The sequence below is a fragment of the Diceros bicornis genome, chromosome 7 (genome assembly GCF_020826845.1).
Source record: "Diceros bicornis minor isolate mBicDic1 chromosome 7, mDicBic1.mat.cur, whole genome shotgun sequence".
In the NCBI taxonomy this organism is placed as follows: Eukaryota; Metazoa; Chordata; class Mammalia; order Perissodactyla; family Rhinocerotidae; genus Diceros; species Diceros bicornis.
Window position 1 is genome coordinate 54251931 of NC_080746.1, and position 18550 is coordinate 54270480.

The following is an 18550-nucleotide window of genomic DNA, read 5'->3' on the forward strand; positions in this document are numbered from 1 at the left end:
CCTGACAGCCCCAGTGCCCAGGACGGGGCTTGGAACGAGGCCATCGAAGGAATGACTGAACGATGCTGGTTTTCTCTGCTCACAGATGCACGGGACAGGCAGCAGGGTGTGGCCTCAGCTGTAACCCCTCATGCGTCCCTCTGACCAGAGAACAGTCACCCAAGCCTGGGAAACATTCCCTCCACTGTCCCTTACCCCCAGAGGGACAGACAGACACAAGAAGTCTTTCTGGGATTGTGGTAATGTTTATTCTGAGAACAGAACAGGTCTCCGCTCCACTGACCCCATGGTGGGCCCTGAGGGGAGGGAAGCCCAGATTGGGTGGTGTGGACCGGAGGCCCCGCCCATCTGCAAATGGGGACTCTGCGGCCTCCATGGGCTGAAGGGTCCATGTGAACAGAGCAACTGCTCTCCCCACCCATCCTCCAGTCCCAGCCTGGAAGAACTCATCCTCACCTGCCCAGTCCCCAGGGCCGCACAGCCAGGAGCCAGCCCGGCCCACCCAGAGGGGCAGGAAGCAAGGGCAGGGCTGCAGGACTGGTTCTGTTGGTGGGCAGGCAGTGCCCAGACCCCAGGCTGAAGCCCACACGGGTCTGCCAGGTAGTCCTGGTTTGTCCTGTAGCCCAGGTGGACAAAGAGCAAAGACCCATGTGTGGGCCCCAGAGGCCCCAAGCTGGCTTACCCCCCCCACCTCTTCACCCCAACTCCGGAGTCTCCATTTGAAACAGCCATCCAGAAGTGGTGATTACATGAGTGTATAGAGTGTGTATGCATACAGAGATACATAGAGAAAGGGTGTGGTTTTGCCCTTATTCAGCACTTGTTAGTAAGAGTGCCGACAAGCAAGAATCATTGGCCCCACTTTGCAGAAGGGGGAAATTGAGGCACAGGAGGTTTAAGTGACTTGCTCCTGGTCATGCGCAGAGTCCTGGCCCCAGGCCCACATTCTCGGGGGGAAGTCCCGGCTTTTCAAGAAGGAATCCTCTTGTCCTCCTGTTGTTTAGTCCCTGGCCTCTCAGAACATAGGAGCAGAGCTGGCCATGGAGTGAGGAGGAAAGTCAAGGATCCAGCACTTCCGGCCAGACACTGGACCAAACAGCCAGATCTGGAGCCAAAAGCTCAGGTTCCCAACAGGAATTCCCAGCAGGGCCACAGGCATTCCGGTTCTTGAACCAACCAGCCTTTTTCATTGGTGTCACCTGGTCTGGAGCCCGAGAGGGCACAGAGGAGACCCCCAGCGGGTCACAGCGCCAACTGTCGCCAAGAACACAGGCGGAGCCAGCTCACAAAACATGGGAGTACAGACCACCCTCTTCCTCATCCACCTGCAGCCCTCCTCTGAGAAGGTGCGACCTCCCCTTGTCCTGCCCCAAGAGGAATCAACATAAAAGCAGAGGACCACAGGAACTGGAGTTTAAGAAGAAAAAGGGGCTCAGGCTTTCAGTCTTCCTTTAAAAACCCCTGGTTAAAACTGAGAGTTTTAAAACAGAAAGAATATAAAACGTTGAGGACTAAAAGGAACATTTTGGTCCAGGCAGCAAAAAGAGGGCTGTGGCCTCTTTGGCTGCGTTTTGGGGGGAATGTTGGTGGAGGGGCCTCTGGTCAGGCAATGGATTTACCTCTCCTGCCGAGCCCAGTGGGTGACCTGAGCCCGGCAGGCCTGAGACCTCCAGCCCAGAGGCCCTTCTCCCAGGAAAAGCCCAGGTCTTGTAGCAGAGGGGGCCTGGCAGCATGTCCCACTCCCACCCGCTCGGCCCCTGGCCCGCTAAACCAGGCACACTCCTTCTGGCATCACAGCAGTGGAGGCAGGAAGTTGCCCTTCCTCTCCATGCTGCCATCATCTCTCCAGGGACCTTAAACTAGAGGCTGCAGTAAATCAGAACCTGGAATGAGAAGGAGCCACAGCTCCTCCGGGCATCTCGGCACCCGCCTCTGAGAGGACCTGAGAGCAGAGGTGAGGCCCAGCACGGATGCTGGGTCTCCAGAGCTGCAGGGAGGGGCCCAGCTCCACTGGGGGGTTTATGGGCATCATTTACTCATTTGGCAAATCTCTGTTGAATAAATAAATGGATGGGATGAGAGAATGAAAGAATGTCACCTGTACATCTCCCAAATTCCAGCCTGAGCAGGAACTCAGCAAGAGCCAAGGGTCCTTTCAAGGTGGCTGGAAAACCAGGTGTCGGTGACAGAGAAAGCAAGGCCTGGGACACTGGGGCAAGAGTGGGGCTGGGGGATGTGGCAGTTTGTGTGTAAACAAGTGACATCTTGGCACTCCGTCGGCAGACAGCAGGGCCTTCGGAAAATGTTTTCAACGGATAGAGTCCCTTAGCAGTAGTGACAGTTGGGGTAAGGAGGGCTATTTTAAATCTCAGGCAAGAAGACTCCTCCATGAGAAGGGGATGCCTTGGGGTCCTCGGGACACTGAGGCCCAGAGAGGTGCAGAGACCTCCCCAGGTCACACAGCAAGTCAGTAGAAAAGCTGGGCAAAGGACCCCAGCATCCTGGCTCCCAGGGTAGTCCCCAGCCTGGTTGGGGACATGCAGGTGGCGGTGAGAACTGTGAGGGCCAGATAGGCAGGCAGGCATCAGATTGCCCTAAGAGAGGCACTGCTGTGTACGTGCACAGCAATGGTGCCCGGCAGGTCGCTGTTGCGGTCTTGGAGCCGGAGGGTGTGCAGGGCCTGGAGGTCGTCTGGATCAGCCTTCAGGTGCACCTGGCCCAGGAACTCGTCCTTCAGGAGTCGGTGGTTCCAGATCTGGGAGGAGACAGAGGATCATGGGGCACATCTCCAAAACCAGCAGTATAAGTCTGTGGGGGTGCCGGCGGGAGTGGCAGGGCCTTGGATCCCCTTCCTGCAGGGCAAGCCTGGCTGAGGAAGTGGAGCCCTGCATCGCCTCTGCCTCACCAGGAACCTCAGGCAAGGCTCTGCCCCTTCTGGAGCCTCGGGCTTCCTCCCATCTGTCAAAGCTCCCTTCCACGTAGAAAGTTAAGTCTGTTATTAGTAGCTCTGCTGTTGACCTTGGGTGACCTTGGACAAGTGATACACCCCCACCCTGGTTTCCCCATCTTTAATATGAAGGTTGGATCAACGGCCCCTAAGGGCCCTTCTAGCCCCGACATCTACGGGTCTGTGATTTGATCCAGTGGGAACCAGTGTTAGAAAAACTTGGAAAACCTACAGTGGCTCCCCCGCTGCACTCAACTGTTTGTTTACAGATGGTTTCTCACCCGAAGAGATGGTGGCCTGGGCCCAAGGGACAGAGGGCTTTCTGCTAATGAGCTCGGAGTTGTTGTCACCGGCCACCTTGGCCTGAGAGGGGAAGAGAGCCCATGCCCAGAACCCTGGCTTTCTGACCCCCTGCTCTCAGGAAATAGCCACCCCTGCCATATGCCATCTCAGTGCAACTTTCCCAGGTGGACCCCCTAAGAGGGATTTAAGGAACAATTCCAAAGGCTTTGGGGCAAGGTCAGCACAGATGACCACCATCCCTGGCCAGGAGACTGACCCTGCTGGGTCTCAGAATCACACTGGCCAATCTAACTCACTCACCCACAGAGGGGACGCTGGGGCACCAGGAGGGGCAGGTGAGAGAATTCCCAAGGCCACACCGTGTCAGAGACAGAGCGGGAACTAGACCCCAGCCTTCCTGGGTCCCCGTCAAGGCTCTGTCACCCTGGGCCCTGCCCCTCTGAGTGGGGAAGTGTCTGGATGGGCAGGCTCACCTGAACAGTGATGAGCTGGCCTGGCTTCTTGCGGTAGAAGATGCCTTTCACGTTGTACTCGGGGGTCGAGGTGCCCTTCTGCATAGCCGAGCGGACTTTGTTCCCCTCACACTTGATGATCACGTAAGAGTTTGGCCCTAGAGAGACGGAGTGGGCGATGCGGCGAGGGTGGGGGCTGGGGCAGGGCCGAGATGGGACACATGTCTGGGAGGTGAAATCCCCTGCCGGGAGCAGAAGCCTGAGCTCGTGTATTCAGGAGAAGGGAGACCAGAGCCTGACCCGCTTCCTAACTTCCAGAGACAGCAGGGGCACACTGGCAATCCTGGCCTCCAGGCCTTCACCATGCTCTTCCTCCCCTGCCCAGAGCACTTTTCTCCCCTATTCCACTCCACCAGGCTTCATACCTCAACACCTCCTCAGCCTAGAGAAAGACCACCCCCTCCAGGAAGCCTTCCCTGAACCCTCCCTCCCAGCTGCCTGTCCCTGTGTCTAACTGCCCCACAACATTGGACGCTGCCCAGGAGCAGGCAGCAGAGCCTGTTTTCTCTATGCACCCAGTTTCATTCCTGGGCTGGGCCCAGGGTGGATGTCAGGAAAGGCTTGCTCATTCAATGAGAGAGAGCAGGAGAGCTCTGGAGGCTGGGTGTCTATGGCTGGGGATGAGGGAGAGGGCATGGGGCAACCTCCCTGGGGAGAAGGGCCAGGGCTTTCCCCAGGTGAGCTCACCTGACGAGGACTCCTTGAGACCAGCAGCCCCCAGGACGTGCACCTGAGTCACCAGCTGGGGGTAGCCGCACAGGGAGCTCCAGCAGGAGCGAGGGGGCTCGTCCAGGCGCAGCTCCCTGGAACAGGGCAGAGGAGAAGAGGGGACAGGTCATGGAGGGGGCCGGGAAGACAGAAGGTGAGGAGGTCCAAGAAGTGGGGAGGGGGAAAGGAGCAGTGTTTGGTGCAGACATCACTCGTCCTCGGCAGACCCCCAGTGGCTTCCCGCTGCTCCATCCCCACCCAGGGGTGCCCCATCCTCCCCCAAGGGAACAGCAATTCACTGAGCACCTCTTGGGTGCCAAGCCCTCTGCTGGGAAGTTACAGGTATTGTTTCTAACCCTCACAAAGCCCTGGGAGACAGGTGACTATTACTATGCCCATTTTACAGATTAGGGAGCATTAGGCTCGCGGAGGGAAGAGACCTGCCCGCACGGTTGGAGAGCGGTGGAGTCTAGACCGGCGGGACTGAGGTCCCCTGATCCCACCAGACAAGCTGCCTCCAGGTCTGGGATGCGGGCAGGGAGCACTGATCTGGGCTGCCTCCCAAGGCGGGAGAGCAGTGTGGGACGCGTAGGGTCTGCACCCCAGCAGGGATGGGGACAGCCTCAGCAGCCCGCCTAGGCCGACTCCACCACGTGCCAACCTCAATCTCCAATTTTGATCCATAAAATGGAGGGGTCAGGCCTCCCACTCAGGGTTCAGGAAGAGCAAATGAGATGAGTGGAAGCTTCTTTATAAACTGTGAAGCGCTGTGCACATATGAGAAACTGTTCCTTTATGTGGCCAAGAGAGGCTGGGGCAGAGGAGCCAGGGAAGGGAGAGGAAGGAGATGGGCGCTGGTGTGGGCCCAGCGAGGCTGGAGGCCTGGGCTCCAGGCCTCGGGCAGACACTGAACATCTCTGAGCTGCAGATTCCGGGTCAGCCTGGTGTGGACCTCGGCCCTCCCTACCCTGGCCCCGAGGAGCCCCGCGCACCGGCAGTTGGAGGGCACGTCAGTGAAGACTCGGAGCAGGAACTCGCCAGCGTGGCCTGGCTCGAAGGTGGTGGGGATGATGACGTAGCGGCCCTCGGGCTGCTCCGTGCGCAGGAAGACGCTGCGCGAGTTGATGTAGATGGAGCTGGCGGCCCTTTGCTGCAGGCTGTGCATGCGGTACTGGCGGTTTTCCTCCACCTGCAGGGGGGGGTGGTGCCCGGGTCACAGATGCCCCTCCAGCCTCACCCCACCCCATCCCACACCCCACAGCTCTCCCTCGCCACCAGGAACAGAGTGAGAGACTCCACTTACGTGAAATGCCCAGAACAGGCAAATCTACAGAGACAGAAGTAGATGAGTGTTTGCCCAGGGCTGGGGGCAGGGAGGGGGATGGGAGTGGGTGGTGATGGCTAAAGGGTGCAGGGTTTCTTTTTGGGGTGATGAAAATGTTCTAGAACTGATTGTGGTGATGGTTGCACAACTCCATGAATACACTAAAAGTCACTGTACACTCTAAATGAGTGAACTCTATGGTCTGTGAATTACATCTCAATAAAGCTGTTAAGTTGGGGGGCAACAGGAATCCCCCGGTACAATGTCCAAGGGCTTCTGACCATCACAAGAGAACCAAGCATCGCTATCTGCCCAGGTCACAGCACGTGTCCGTGAAATGACATCGCCAGCTGCCAGCACGTGCTGGACCACGCCTGAAACAAGTGCCATGATAAGGCACAGTCCCATCAGTGAAGGTCATGACACAACACGTCAGCACACAATGAATGACCAACACAATGACGTGAACAACCGTTATGACACAACGGAGCACGTCAAATGCCAGGGACTCGACTCAGATCATGCGCCTGGCATGTTCACGTGATTTCGCTGGGTTCTCGCTGTCTGGCAGGCCCTGGGTGTCCCACCATGCTGAGTGTCACCACACACTGGGCATCACAACATGTGGGGCCCAGGCCGAGGGAGCGGCCAGTGGTAGGCCTGCCCAGCCCTCCCAGGATGCCTCCCCCCAGCGCCCAGGAAGGCCTCCAACTCAGGGGGACCAGAGCCCTGAGGGAAGGAGCAGCAGGGGCCTCCCAGAGCCCGGCCCTGACCACCAGCAACCCTCCCCTTCCCCATCCACCAAACAGCCTGTGGGGCTGGGGCAGGAAGAGATCAGGCTGAGAGCTCCCATGGGAGCCAATCCCAGGCAGGCCGGGCCCTCTGTGGGTGTTCCAAACAGGACCCACGCCACACATGCCCATGGCATCAGCCAACGGAGCCAGGGTGGCAGAGGTGATGTCGGTGACTAAGGTGTTCTAGAATGTTCTCTCCAAGCCCAGGCGGCCCAAACTCCAGCTCCCTCACTCTCCTCACCCAGAGCAGGGGTCCCAGCTGGCCTCACCTTGTAGATGTCGAAGCCAATGGCCAGATTTTCGCCCTTGCCGTCCCGGCGGGTGGACTGTCTCGGCCGCTGCTGGACGCATATCAGCACTTCATCTTCTGGCTTCTTGACATCAAAGATGTACTGTGGGTTTGGCCGAGGAGGAAAAACACCAGAGTGAGACTATGCCAATGATGGGCTCGCTGGCTCCCGAAAGCTCAGCCCAGAGCCAGGCCCCGGCTCAGCTGTGTGAGCCAGGGCAAGTCACATCACCTCTTTGAACCTCGGTCCCTCCTCTGTGAGATGGCCTACAATGCCCACCCTGCATGAGGGGTGGGAGGGCTCAGGAGATCATGGATGCTCAGCTCAGAGCCTGTACACAGTCAGTGCTCAATGAAGGCACACCCAACGTGAAGACCACGCAGTTGCCAGGGTCATGACCGAGGAGGCTGCAGGGGAGAGGTCCCTGTGGGGAGCCAGCCTGGCCGTGTTCCCCAGAAGGAGCAGCACTGTGGGTGTGGAAACAAGGGGTTTGAGCCCCTGGCTCAGCCTCTAAATGTGTCTGTAACTCCAGACAAGGCACTCAGTCCTCAGAGCCTCAGTTTCCCCATTTTTAGCATCTTAGGGTCAGATTGCAAGGTTGGGGCTACGTGACCGCCCAGACGTGCCCATCCAACCCCCTCTGTGCAGGTGGGGGCACTGAGGCCCACGGAGGGACAGGGATGTCCGAGGTCATGCAGGAGTCCACAGCAGGACAGTGGCCAGGGCCCCTGCAGCTGCTGCAGGGGCAGGGTGGGGGTCCCTGAGCGCACCCACCTGCGGGTTCTGGAAGAAGGTGTCCTTGTGGTTGATGCAGCCCCCGCTGCGGTTCTGCTGCGGGTCCTCGTGCTGCGTCCAGGCGCCACGCAGCTGGACCTCCTCCCACGTCTTGTGGATGCTCAGGTAAGACGTGTTGATCAGGCGACACTTGATGATGTCGGTGAAGTACCGGCACACGTCCTCGAAGGTCATCCTGGGCGTGGCAAGGGGCTGAGCCGGGCAGGTCCCCCCGGCCGGCCCACCCGCCCACTGACCCTGCGTGATCTGAACCACGGCCCACCCAGGAGCGAGCGCGGACACGGCGTCACTTGGACCCTTCACGTCTCTTTTGCTCAGTTTCCTGATTTGTAAGATGGGGATGAACCTAACAACAGCTGCCTACCTCACAGAGTTAGCGCAGGAACTAAGTAACGCGAGAAAGGCACATAGCACAACTTCCGGCAGACAGAGGAGCTGGCAAAGGCTGGCTGTTACAACTATTAATAGTATGAATAACTGAGCTGTACAGTCCTCTACAGTTTATAAAGCACGTTTCCATCCACTACCTTCCACAGCTGTTGTGAGGCCTGAATCACCTGGGGGTGGGAACCCCTCGGTGAGCCTGCTGCAGTGGCCACGACATTGCTGTGCACACCTGTGAGAGCCTGGGCGGAGCATGGGGAGTGCCCACCCCCCCTTCAAGTGTGCACACACACGAGAACATGCACACAGACGCATCAGGTGTGAACACCTATGAGAAAGGCCTTAGGAAGAAGCCCTCTCCACTGATGAGGGTCTCCTATTGCTATCTTTTAATTCGACTGACCCCCAAGGCAGACAGGGCAAAGTGGATCTCGTCCACAGGAGCCCAGACCAGAGGGCTGGGGGGTCCTCCTGCAGTGGCTCTCCTGACACCTGCAGGAAGGGTTCTCACAGGGGTGCTAGGATCACTGCCATCTGCCTCTGGGTCTGCCTGGTGCCCTCACAGCGTCCACCGCACACAGGGTGCCCTGTACCCGCCCAGGACATTGGTGATTCTCCAAAATAAGTGTTCTGCTGAAGAATGACACTGAGCCTGGCACACAGTCTGGACTAAATGCAGCCTGAAGGTATGCAGGAGTGAATGAATGCAGACCGAATGAATGCAGGAGTGAATGAATGCAGAAGTGAACTTGAATGCAGGCTGAATGAAGGCAGGAGTGAACAAATGCAAGAATGAACAAATGCAGGAGTGAATGAATGCAGGCTGAATGAATGCAGGAGTGAACAAACGCAGGAGTGAATGAATGCAGGCTGAATGAATGCAGCAGTGAATGAAAGCAGGCCGAATGAATGCAGGAGTGAACGAATGCAGGAGTCATTATTGGGCTCTTTAAGCAAGGCTGCTGCCATCTTCCCAGGCCATGCCTCACCCATGTACCCCCTAAATCCCCCTCGCCTCCCTAAACCCAAGTGTGCTCTCTTGTCCCTGGCCTCGGGTGCTCCCCTCTGCACCCCGAGTCTTAGCTTGGGATGCAGCTCCTTCGTGAGGCCTCTCCCCTCCCCTACCTGCTCTAGGCAATCAGGCTGCCAGCGCGCCCCCAGCCCTCTGGTCAATCCCCCGCTGCTGGCATCCTGGCCTGCTTGCTGAGGACTCAACCTGAGCGCCAGAGCAGCCTAGGGTCCCCTGAGGTGGGCATGGGGACTATGGGGATGAAAGGGCCCGCCCACTACTGCCCAACTCATTTTACAGCAGAGGAGATGGGCTCAAAGAGGCGGCGTGACTTGTCCAAGGCCACACAGCAAGTTGACAGTGCAGCACTTGCTGGGGCCTGGCCCCGGCGCTCCCTGCCCAGCCCACAGGAGGCTCCTCCCTCAGCCGAGCCAAAACACACTCACCAGAACTCACCGTCGTCCTGCACCGTCACGCCCATCTTCTCCCGCTCACTCTTGCTGACCTTCTGCCACTCCTCTGAGCTGGGACATGAGCACGGAGGGGGGGAGGGGGAGGGGTATAAGAGGAGGGTCCCTCAGGGTCACCCTGGCAGGGGAGAGGAGGCACGAGCGTCGCTTGGCAACAGGCCCATCAGTGTGGGTGTGTCTGGAGGCACCCAGGGCCAGGCCCGGCCCCTCCACAAGAAGCCCTGTCTGCCCACTCCCGCAGGTGACCGTGGCTGCCACCCCACCAGGGGCCTGGAGGTCTGGGAGCAAAGCTGCAGGTTGGGGGCCAGCGAGGAATGACCCTCAATGCGGGGGGCTCCTTCACTGGGGGCCTGGACTCTGCTCCTCTGCTCGCCACACCAGGGCCAGGAGCCAAGCACAGTCACCCCCATTCTCTCCCCTGGTGGCCTCCCTGCGTGTTTCCCTCCTCACTCACTTGCCTGACTGGTTCATACGGCCCTAGAGGAATCAGCTCATCCCCACCTCCAGGCCTCTGCCCATGCTGAGCCCACAACTCCCCCAGACCCACTCCAAAGGAAGTCTCCTCCTAAAGTTACCCTCTCCCAAATCCTTCAAGGCCCAGCCCCAGGGCCACCTCCTCCAGAAAGCCCACCCCTGTCCTCGCCCAAGCTCTCAAACCAGGGCCAGCCCCCTGCAGTCTGCCCGGAGCCTGCACCCCCATCCCGGGCCTCACGTGTCGCTCCAGGGCCCACCCCCTGCGGTCTGCCCCGAGCCTGCACCCCCGTCCCGGGCCTCACGTGTAGCTCCAGGGCCTGCCCCCTGCGGTCAGCCCCGAGCCTGCACCCTGGTCCCGGGCCTCACGTGTCGCTCCAGGGCCCGTTCCACTCCCGCTCGCCCCAGGGGTTGCGCAGGCGGATCATGTCCAGCTTCTCCGACTTGAAGAAGGCCAGCAGGCCGTGGCCCAGGCGCACCTTGCGCACATCGGTGATGGCGTACGCGTGGCCCTTCACCAGGCCGCACGCCAGGCGGGCCTCCATGTCTGCCGCTGTCACTGCCTGCGGGAGGACACAGTTGCTCACAGGCAGGACTGAGTCAGGCTCGAGCTGGAGCCAGGGGGGGCCACACTGCCCCCTACAGGACGGGGCGGGAATGGCAGCCCCGCACAAAGGGGAGACCTCGTTCCTCTGAGGTGAAGGCCCCAGCCCAGTGGGCACAGCCTTCACAAGCCCCAGGGGGAGCAGCAGTGTGGGGTGAAGGAAGAGACCTGCGGTGGGGCTGGCCCCAGGGGGTGCTGGAGTCGACTAGCACTGGCTCAATTTTGCAAGCTGGTTAAAACGTTAGCTTGAAATCTGCCATGGTGGGAATATTTACACCACAGAAATCAGCAAATGCTACAAATCAGGGCTTTTTCTTTTTCCAGAGAGCCAGTTTATCAACACACCACTGGGTCAGCCAAACCTGGGTTCAAACTCTGCCTTCACTGAGCCCCAGCTCTCCTACCCGAAATGAAATAAGGCGATCCTCTTAAAGCGCCTGGCCCTGTGCCAGCAGCAGGAGGGGCTCCCTCACCTCTTTTGGTCACCTTGTAGCTTACGATGCCTCAGACCTTGACTGAGGGACCCTCAGATGCATCGGCACCCATCACCCCAACATGAGAGGGCTGGAAAAGGGGGATGCTGGCCGGACAGTGTGGGTGAGGCATTTCATAGCGTAGGGGTGAGTGTGGGGGGCCTGTGGCTTGTGCTGCCCAGCACTGGGGAGGGGGCTGCACCCTCCAACTGCTCCCCTCTCCCCATGAGGCTGAGGGTCTGGGTTAATGAGCAACCTGGGCGGGGGCTCTGCCTGGAATGCGACAGCCACCTCCCACCCCATCAGGGTCGGTGAGGGAAGGGGCTGCCTCTGGGGCCCGGCTCTGTGCTCTCACCTTGATGGAGGCACTGATGAGGCCTCCTCGGCTGTGCACCTTCAACACACGCTCAAAGAGCTGGTTCCTCTTGGCCTCGTCATTGATGAAGTCACCCTCGGTCAGGTCGATGGGCTCGGAAACACCACCTGTGAAGTCCACCAGTGCGTCCGCTGTGTTGCCTCCATCGAGGGCCTGGTAACAGCCTGACAGCCTGGGGAGCAATGTGGAAAGAATTCCCAGTTCATGCTCCCCTGCCGGTCTAAATCCTTTACCTTATGGGGAGGTTTTTGAGACTCAGAGAGGTCAAGCAAACTGCTAAGGTCACACAGCAGGCCACAGCAGAGCCAACACTAGAACCCAGGACTCTGGCTCCCAGGCTAATATTTGTCCCACTGACCCACACCATTTTATCACTCATATTCCTCTTTGCCTTAGATGTCTCATCTTCAAAAGTTAGCTGCCCAGAAATCTAGCAATTCTTTTCAAAAGTGTTAAAAGCTTATATATCTTTTGACACATCAATTCTGGATGAGTAACATTATTTATAACAACGCAAAACTGTCTAACAACAGGGAACTGGTTTTAAAAACTAACGCTGTGTCTCCACTCTGGAACATTCAGCAGCCATTGAGCACAGCACTGCCAAAGAATCGCCCTGCAGGGCAATGCCAGTGCTCGTTTGTTATGTTTGAAGAAGCAGCCCAGCTGGATGCCAGTTATGTTTCAAATGTACACAATAATTCATTTAAAAAATATTAAGCATCTACTATGTGCAACACGCCAGGTGCTAGGGACCCAGCTGTGGCTCCTTATCTAAATGTTAGGAAAGGGCTGGTCTTAAAGGCAGGGTGCTGAATGTAAGCCTGAGAAGCAGATGGGATATATAACAAAACACTATTTACGTAAAGTGAAAATTCATGCCGGCAAAACAGCAACACAGGTTTTGTAAGGAACCTACAAACAAAAAGATGTATCAAAGATGTTGAAAGAGTTGCCAGTGGTGGGCAGGGGGTGGGAAGGGCATGGAGGGCAAAGGGAGGCAATGGAGACAGGAGGGGGGCCCTGGCCGTGCTGGTCCTGGACAGAGGAGCCCTGTTACCTCAGATCCCAAAACACAGAGCGGGGTGGGGGGGCTGCTGGGAGACTACACAGGAGGACAGGAGACTTTTAATATCTCCTGCATGATTTTCTTTTTTTTTTTTTATAATTTTATTTATTTATTTTTTCCCCCAAAGCCCCAGTAGATAGTTGTATGTCATAGCTGCACATCCTTCCAGTTGCTGTATGTGGGACGCGGCCTCAGCGTGGCCGGAGAAGCCGTGCGTCGGTGCGCGCCCGGGATCCGAACCTGGGCCGCCAGCAGCAGAGTGCGTGCACTTAACCGCCAAGCCACGGGGCCAGCCCTCCTGCATGATTTTCTATATTTTCTGGGTTTGCTACAACAGACATGCATTCGTTTTATAATTCAAAAAGTAAATAAATGAAAAAATGAGCAAGTATAAATGGCATAGCCACCGTGGAAAACAGTTTGGTGGTTCCTCAAAAATTTAAACATAGAACCATAAGACCCAGCAACTCACTCCTAGGCATATATCCAAAGAACTGAAAGTAGAGACTCAAACCCCCACGTTCATAGCAGCACTAGTCACATAGCCAACATGTGGGAACACCCCAATGTCCATCGACAGGTGACTGGATAAACAAAGGCTGACACATACACACATGGAATACTATTCAGCCATAAAGAAGAGTGAAATTTTGATTCATGCTACAACATGGATGGACCTTGAAAACATTCTGCTAAGTGAAATAAGCCAGACAGAAGGACAAACTCTGTATGATTCCACTTATATGAGCTACCTGATCTTCACAGAGACAGAAAGCAGAACAGAGGTTCTCAGGGGCTGGGGAGGGAGAAAGGGGGAGTTACTGTTTAGTGGGTACAGAGTTTATGTTCGGGATAATGAAAAAGTTTTGGGTATGGATAGTGGTGACGGGTACACAGCGCTGTAAATGTAATTCACACCACTGAATCATACACTTATACACAGTTACACTGATAAATACTATATTTTGCCACAATTAAAAAAATAATAAAACTATTATAAAAACAAAACACCCCAGCAAGCCCACTGAGCAGCTTTCCCAGAAGTGGGAGGAGGGGGGCCTGCACCTGCTACCGCGGACACTCAGTGACCACCAGGGGGCGGGTTTTGCTTTCTTAGGATTAAAAATGGAATCTCGCAACCACTGTTTTCTCGAGTTTGTTTCTGATGTTGGGAGTTCTGTTCTTCTTTTTCCTTTCACACACACACACGGACACACATTGTCTAAAGGGACTGACAAGGGGCCTGGGAGGAGGAACCAGGGAGATGCTTCCCCAGAGCTGGCGGGGCTGGTCTCTGAGCCCACTGGCCCTCCTGCCCCAGGCCTACAGGGGTCTGGGCAGGTCCCTGTGCCCCAAAGCCCTCCACAGCTCAGCAAACCTTTGCGGGTGCCCGTGCTGGGGACCCAGGGCCTGGCACAGAGCGGGATGAGGGGTCAGCAAAGATAGAATGGATGGACAGTCAGTCAGGCAGACAGATGGATGGGTGGAGCAGGGGAGCCCAGCGAGCAGGGAAGGTGGTCATTCGGTCCCCCTCCACAGCCAGCCCAGGCTCAGAGACACCACAGCCCCAACAGGGCCTCCAGGGAGGGCTGGGCAGCTTGGATCTTTGGGAAAGAAGCACCCACCTGAAGGTGAGAGCCAGCTCTGCCCAGGCTACCTGCAGGACACCTGCTTGGGCCTCAGTCTTCCCAGGCAGAAGTGAGAGTAGTTATTCCTCCCTACGTGGGTTGGTCGTGGGGACCTGACACCAGGCACCAGAGAACCTTCAGTCCAGGCCTCCACCCCACCCAGTGCAGGCTCAGCTCTGGGTGCCCAGGCTCTGAGCATGCTGTGTGACTCTGCACCAGCCCCTCACCTCTCTGTGCCTGGAGCCCTGGCTGGAGGAACACCCACGCAGAGCCCACCAGGAGTGTCGCCCCAGCCTGGCCACCTGCCCGCCTGCCCACCGCTGGCACCTACTTGGCATAGGCCTTCTCCACCAGGGCACACCAGAACTCGTTGCGAGAGCTGGAGTGGCAGTAGATGAGCTGGTTGTTGACCGTGGGCAGCCGGTCGTCGATCACCACGTCCAGCCACTCCCCAAAGCGCCAGAACTGGAAGTGGAAGATGCCCGCATAGGCGTCAGGCTTCTCGGGGTCCCACTCCTGCTCCTTCCAGTCTGGGATGACCTGGATGGGGAGGGGGGACAGGACGGGGACACAGTGAGGGACACAGCGGGCTTCCTGAGGAAGCAGGGGTGCCTGGCTCCAGGGAATCTAAGTGGAAAGGAATACTGGGTCAATTTCCATCTCTGCCATGAACCAGTGTGGGATTTGGGTGAATCCTTCTCATCTCTGGGCCTCAGTTTCCCCATCTCTGCAGTGGTTGGAGGCTCCCTTAGGCTCCTTCCCACTCTGTCATTCTGATTCTGTAAGCTTCCCCTTCCCACCCTCACGCCTCCATCCGCACGCTCCCTGCTCAGAAATCTACTGTATCCACCCCAGTTCAGCCTGGTGCATGGTACCACCACCCATCCAGTCCCGCTCGAGCCAGAAACTGGGCCACCCTGGCCTCGTCCTGTTCCCTCTCTCCAACCAATCAGGCCAATCAGAGCTCCTACCTTCTGCTAAAGTTCATCTCCTCCTCTCCATCCCCCGGCACCACCCAGGCCCAGTGGCCCATCTCCTCGTCCTTGGACACCGTAACACCATCAGCAGCCACATCTGCCCTCAACCCACACAGCAGCACAGTGATCTTTCTGATCAAGTCACTTCCCTGGAAAATGAGGTCCAAACGCTAATGTGCTCTGTCCTCGCACCCCGCCCCCAGCGCTCTACCCACCCCGCACCCCAGCCCCAGCCCCTGCTCCCTGCTCCAGGCTCTTTCTCTGGTGAGGAACTCTGTACCTGCTCTTCCTCTAGCTGACTCTCACTTGTCCTTTAGGGTCCATCCTCCTCCTCCACAAAGCCCTCCCTGACTCTTCGAACTAGGCCAAGACCCCTGTCCGTCAGGGGCCCGTGGCACTTCTCTGAGACTCTTAGCCCAGTCATAATTGAACAAGTGTGGGATGTTGTGTTCAATCCTGACACTCTCACTGGAGCGTCAGCTCTCCGAGGGCAGGGACATACCAGTCTTGGTCACTGCTATCCACCCAGCACCTAGCCCAGGGCTTGGCCTAGAGAGTTAAGAAACATGTGTTTACTGAATGAATAAATTCACAGGCATTGATTGGGACTCAAATAATACTGATTATCTACGGAGCATCTTGGAAATGTCAGGTACCCAGCCTGTGACCGCCATGGGCTATCTAATTCACACAAAAACCCCATGAGTACATTACTAGTATCCATGTCTACTTTACAGATGAGAAAAATGAGGCTCAGAGAGGGCAAGTTACTTGTCCAGGGGCACATGGCTAGAAAATACACACATTCTTTATCAGCGTGGACCGCTGTGTGTGCAGCCCCATGCTGGCACAGAGGACCCAGATGAACCAGACACGGTCCCCACCCTCGGGAGGCCGCAGTGTGGTGGGAGAGGCAGCACACAGGCAAGTGCTGAAGCTGACATGGGGTGCGTGGGGGGCATGGAGAGAAGCGAGGGGTGGGCCCGAGCCTGGAGGGCCAGCAGCAGCTTCTGAGCAGGCGTCCTGAGAGCTGGCAGTGGGCGTCCCCCAAGCAGACAAGGACAAACAGAGATAACCTGGGCAGCAGAGGGTGGGCAGGGAGGGAAAACCCCTCGACTGGTGAGTCAGGCGGACCTGCTGGCCCTGCTGGGCACTGGACCAAGTGGGGCCAAATCCCACTGACACTAGCCCCTACTAGAAGAAAACCACCCCCGAGTGTGGGGGTGGGCACGCAGGCGTCAGGGCCAAGGAGCCAGAGAGGCATGAGGAAGCTGTAAATCCCGAGGCACTGACCAGCCTGAGCACAGTCAGGCAAAGGCCAGTCCCCACCCCCACACTCATTAAGGATGCTGTTGTTTACAGGCCTCTTACCATCAATGGGGATGTTGGCAAAGAGAAATGCTCCCTAGGGGGACACTGGAGACCAAGAAAATGAAAATGCGAAGCACAGTGAGAGGCAAGGCGGCCACTAATGGAGCCCTGCAGGGTGCCGGGCGTGGCCGGCTGTTTACTCCATGCCCCTCACCCTCGCCACTATCTTTCCAGGCGATACTACAGGAACCGCGGGCAGAAGGCTGGCCAGAGCTCAGGTGAGGGAGGCAGGACTCAAACCCAGGGCTTCAGAGCCTGGCACAGTGTCTGGGATCCGTTTGGACCGATACTGGCTGGTCCCTTTTCAGTCAACTCTGTCCTTTTCTAAGTAAAAACTCCCAGGCTGGCCTCTGCCCTGACACCCCCCCGCCCCCCACCGCTTTGCTTGCAGGACAGAAAGCCGTATCAAAATGGGGCACATGCAGGTGGGGGATCATCCCCATTGCACAGAGGGGAAGGCTGAGGTCCAGAGAGGAGCAAGGGCACAGAGTGATGGGCAGTCAGAAGCTGAGAACATGGCCTGGTCACTGCAGCCTCCCCTCTCCGCCCTGCTCTGAAAGCTCTGGACTGAGTAGGGGCGGGGAGGGAGCCCTCACTGAGACCAAGGGAGGATCATTAGCCAAACCCAGGCCTTGGCTTTGAGCCCCCTGTGGCTCAAGCAGCAGCTAATGAGGCTCCAGGGCCTGGAAACCCAGAGTCAGGGATCCCTGTGGGCCTCAATTTCCCCTCCTGCGTCACAGCCATTGGACCTGGCATGGCGTGGACCCAAGCCAGCCTTCTCACCCCTCCAGCCGGGGTGCTGGGCGAGAGGGAGGAGACTGTCCAGGAAGGTCTGCTCACATGGCACACAAACTAAAAACCCTTCCACACCATATCCGGTCACACCAGAAATCAAGGAAGCGACCAAAAACCCCCGGGGCCACGTCAAGGGCTTCAGACACCAACCTGAAGAGGCTCCTGCTGGCCAAAGATGGGCCAATCTGAGCACCAATAGGGACAAAAACTGTGATGGATGAAAACACATCAAATATCTCACATCCACGCGGTCACAATGATACTCACACAAACAAATAATTAGTCACTAGCAGAGGATGGTGGGGAAGCAACTCATTTTTTTGAAAATGGAAAATTAAGGGAAAGAATCGAGGATTGATCTGCCTTTTCTACAGAAACTGTACCAGAGGGTAACCAACAGCAGATGGAGGGAGGCTTGTATCTGGAGAGGAATTCCAGCTAAGAAATGAGGAAGAAATTAGAATATGAGACTCCTCCTATTTTGCAAGCACTGACAAATCACAGATTTAGGCAATCATGGCTTCTAACCTTAGCAATTTAGGATCATCAATGGCTTCTAACATTACAAAAAAAGAGAGACAGCCAGACATCACGTGCTCCTGAGAGAACACCGTATCTCCTGTGACACAGTCACGACAGAGAAAGTTTGTACCTGCACCTTATCAAGCCTCTAGAGGTGAGTCCTAGCTTTCAGGAAATGCAGGGGAGGGAGAACGTGTTCAATGATGAGCCAGCAAAATCCAGAGTTGGAAACGCCACAGGACAGCCAATTGCTTCAGCAAATAAATTGCAAGACAAAAATTAAAAGATGAAGAGGAACCAACCAATTGCAGTATGGACCTTTGTTTGGATCTGATTCAAACCAACTATAAAACATACACACATTTATGGAAACCAGAACATTTACTGGCTATTTGATAAGAAATTACTGTAAAATTATTTTAGTTGTGTTATGCTATTATGGTTACGTTTTTGTTGTTGTTGTTCTGTTTTGTTTTTAATCAGTCCTTGCCATTCAGAGATGCATCCAGAAATATTACAGATGAAACGATACACTGCCTGGGGGAAGTGGGGTGGAGAGGAAACAAAATGGGCCACGAGTTGACAACTGTTGGAGTGGAGGGACGGGTACGGGGAGCTCATCAGGCCATCCTCTCCTCTCGTGCTGTCTACAGGTGAAAGGCCCCGTCGCCATGGACACCCCTCCTGGCCTGGCATTCAAAGCCCTGTGAACGGCTCTGCTGACTCTC

General features: G+C 56.7%; 1 protein-coding gene across 4 annotated transcripts in view; it reads right to left on the reverse strand.

The window, feature by feature from the left end:
• Positions 1 to 225: 225 nt before the first annotated feature.
• Positions 226 to 18550, reverse strand: part of CAPN5 (calpain 5) — a 51540-nt gene continuing 33215 nt past the window's right edge. For all 4 annotated transcript variants that reach the window (XM_058545552.1, XM_058545549.1, XM_058545551.1 and 1 more), the window contains 10 exons: positions 14489 to 14697; positions 11440 to 11632; positions 10377 to 10570; positions 9513 to 9590; positions 7653 to 7848; positions 6858 to 6980; positions 5463 to 5659; positions 4450 to 4565; positions 3724 to 3860; positions 226 to 2755 (listed from right to left, as the gene is read on the reverse strand). In XM_058545552.1, coding sequence (XP_058401535.1) covers positions 2585 to 2755; positions 3724 to 3860; positions 4450 to 4565; positions 5463 to 5659; positions 6858 to 6980; positions 7653 to 7848; positions 9513 to 9590; positions 10377 to 10570; positions 11440 to 11632; positions 14489 to 14697 — 1614 coding nt within the window. In that variant the 3' untranslated portion in view covers positions 226 to 2584. The remainder of the gene's footprint in view (positions 2756 to 3723; positions 3861 to 4449; positions 4566 to 5462; positions 5660 to 6857; positions 6981 to 7652; positions 7849 to 9512; positions 9591 to 10376; positions 10571 to 11439; positions 11633 to 14488; positions 14698 to 18550) is intronic.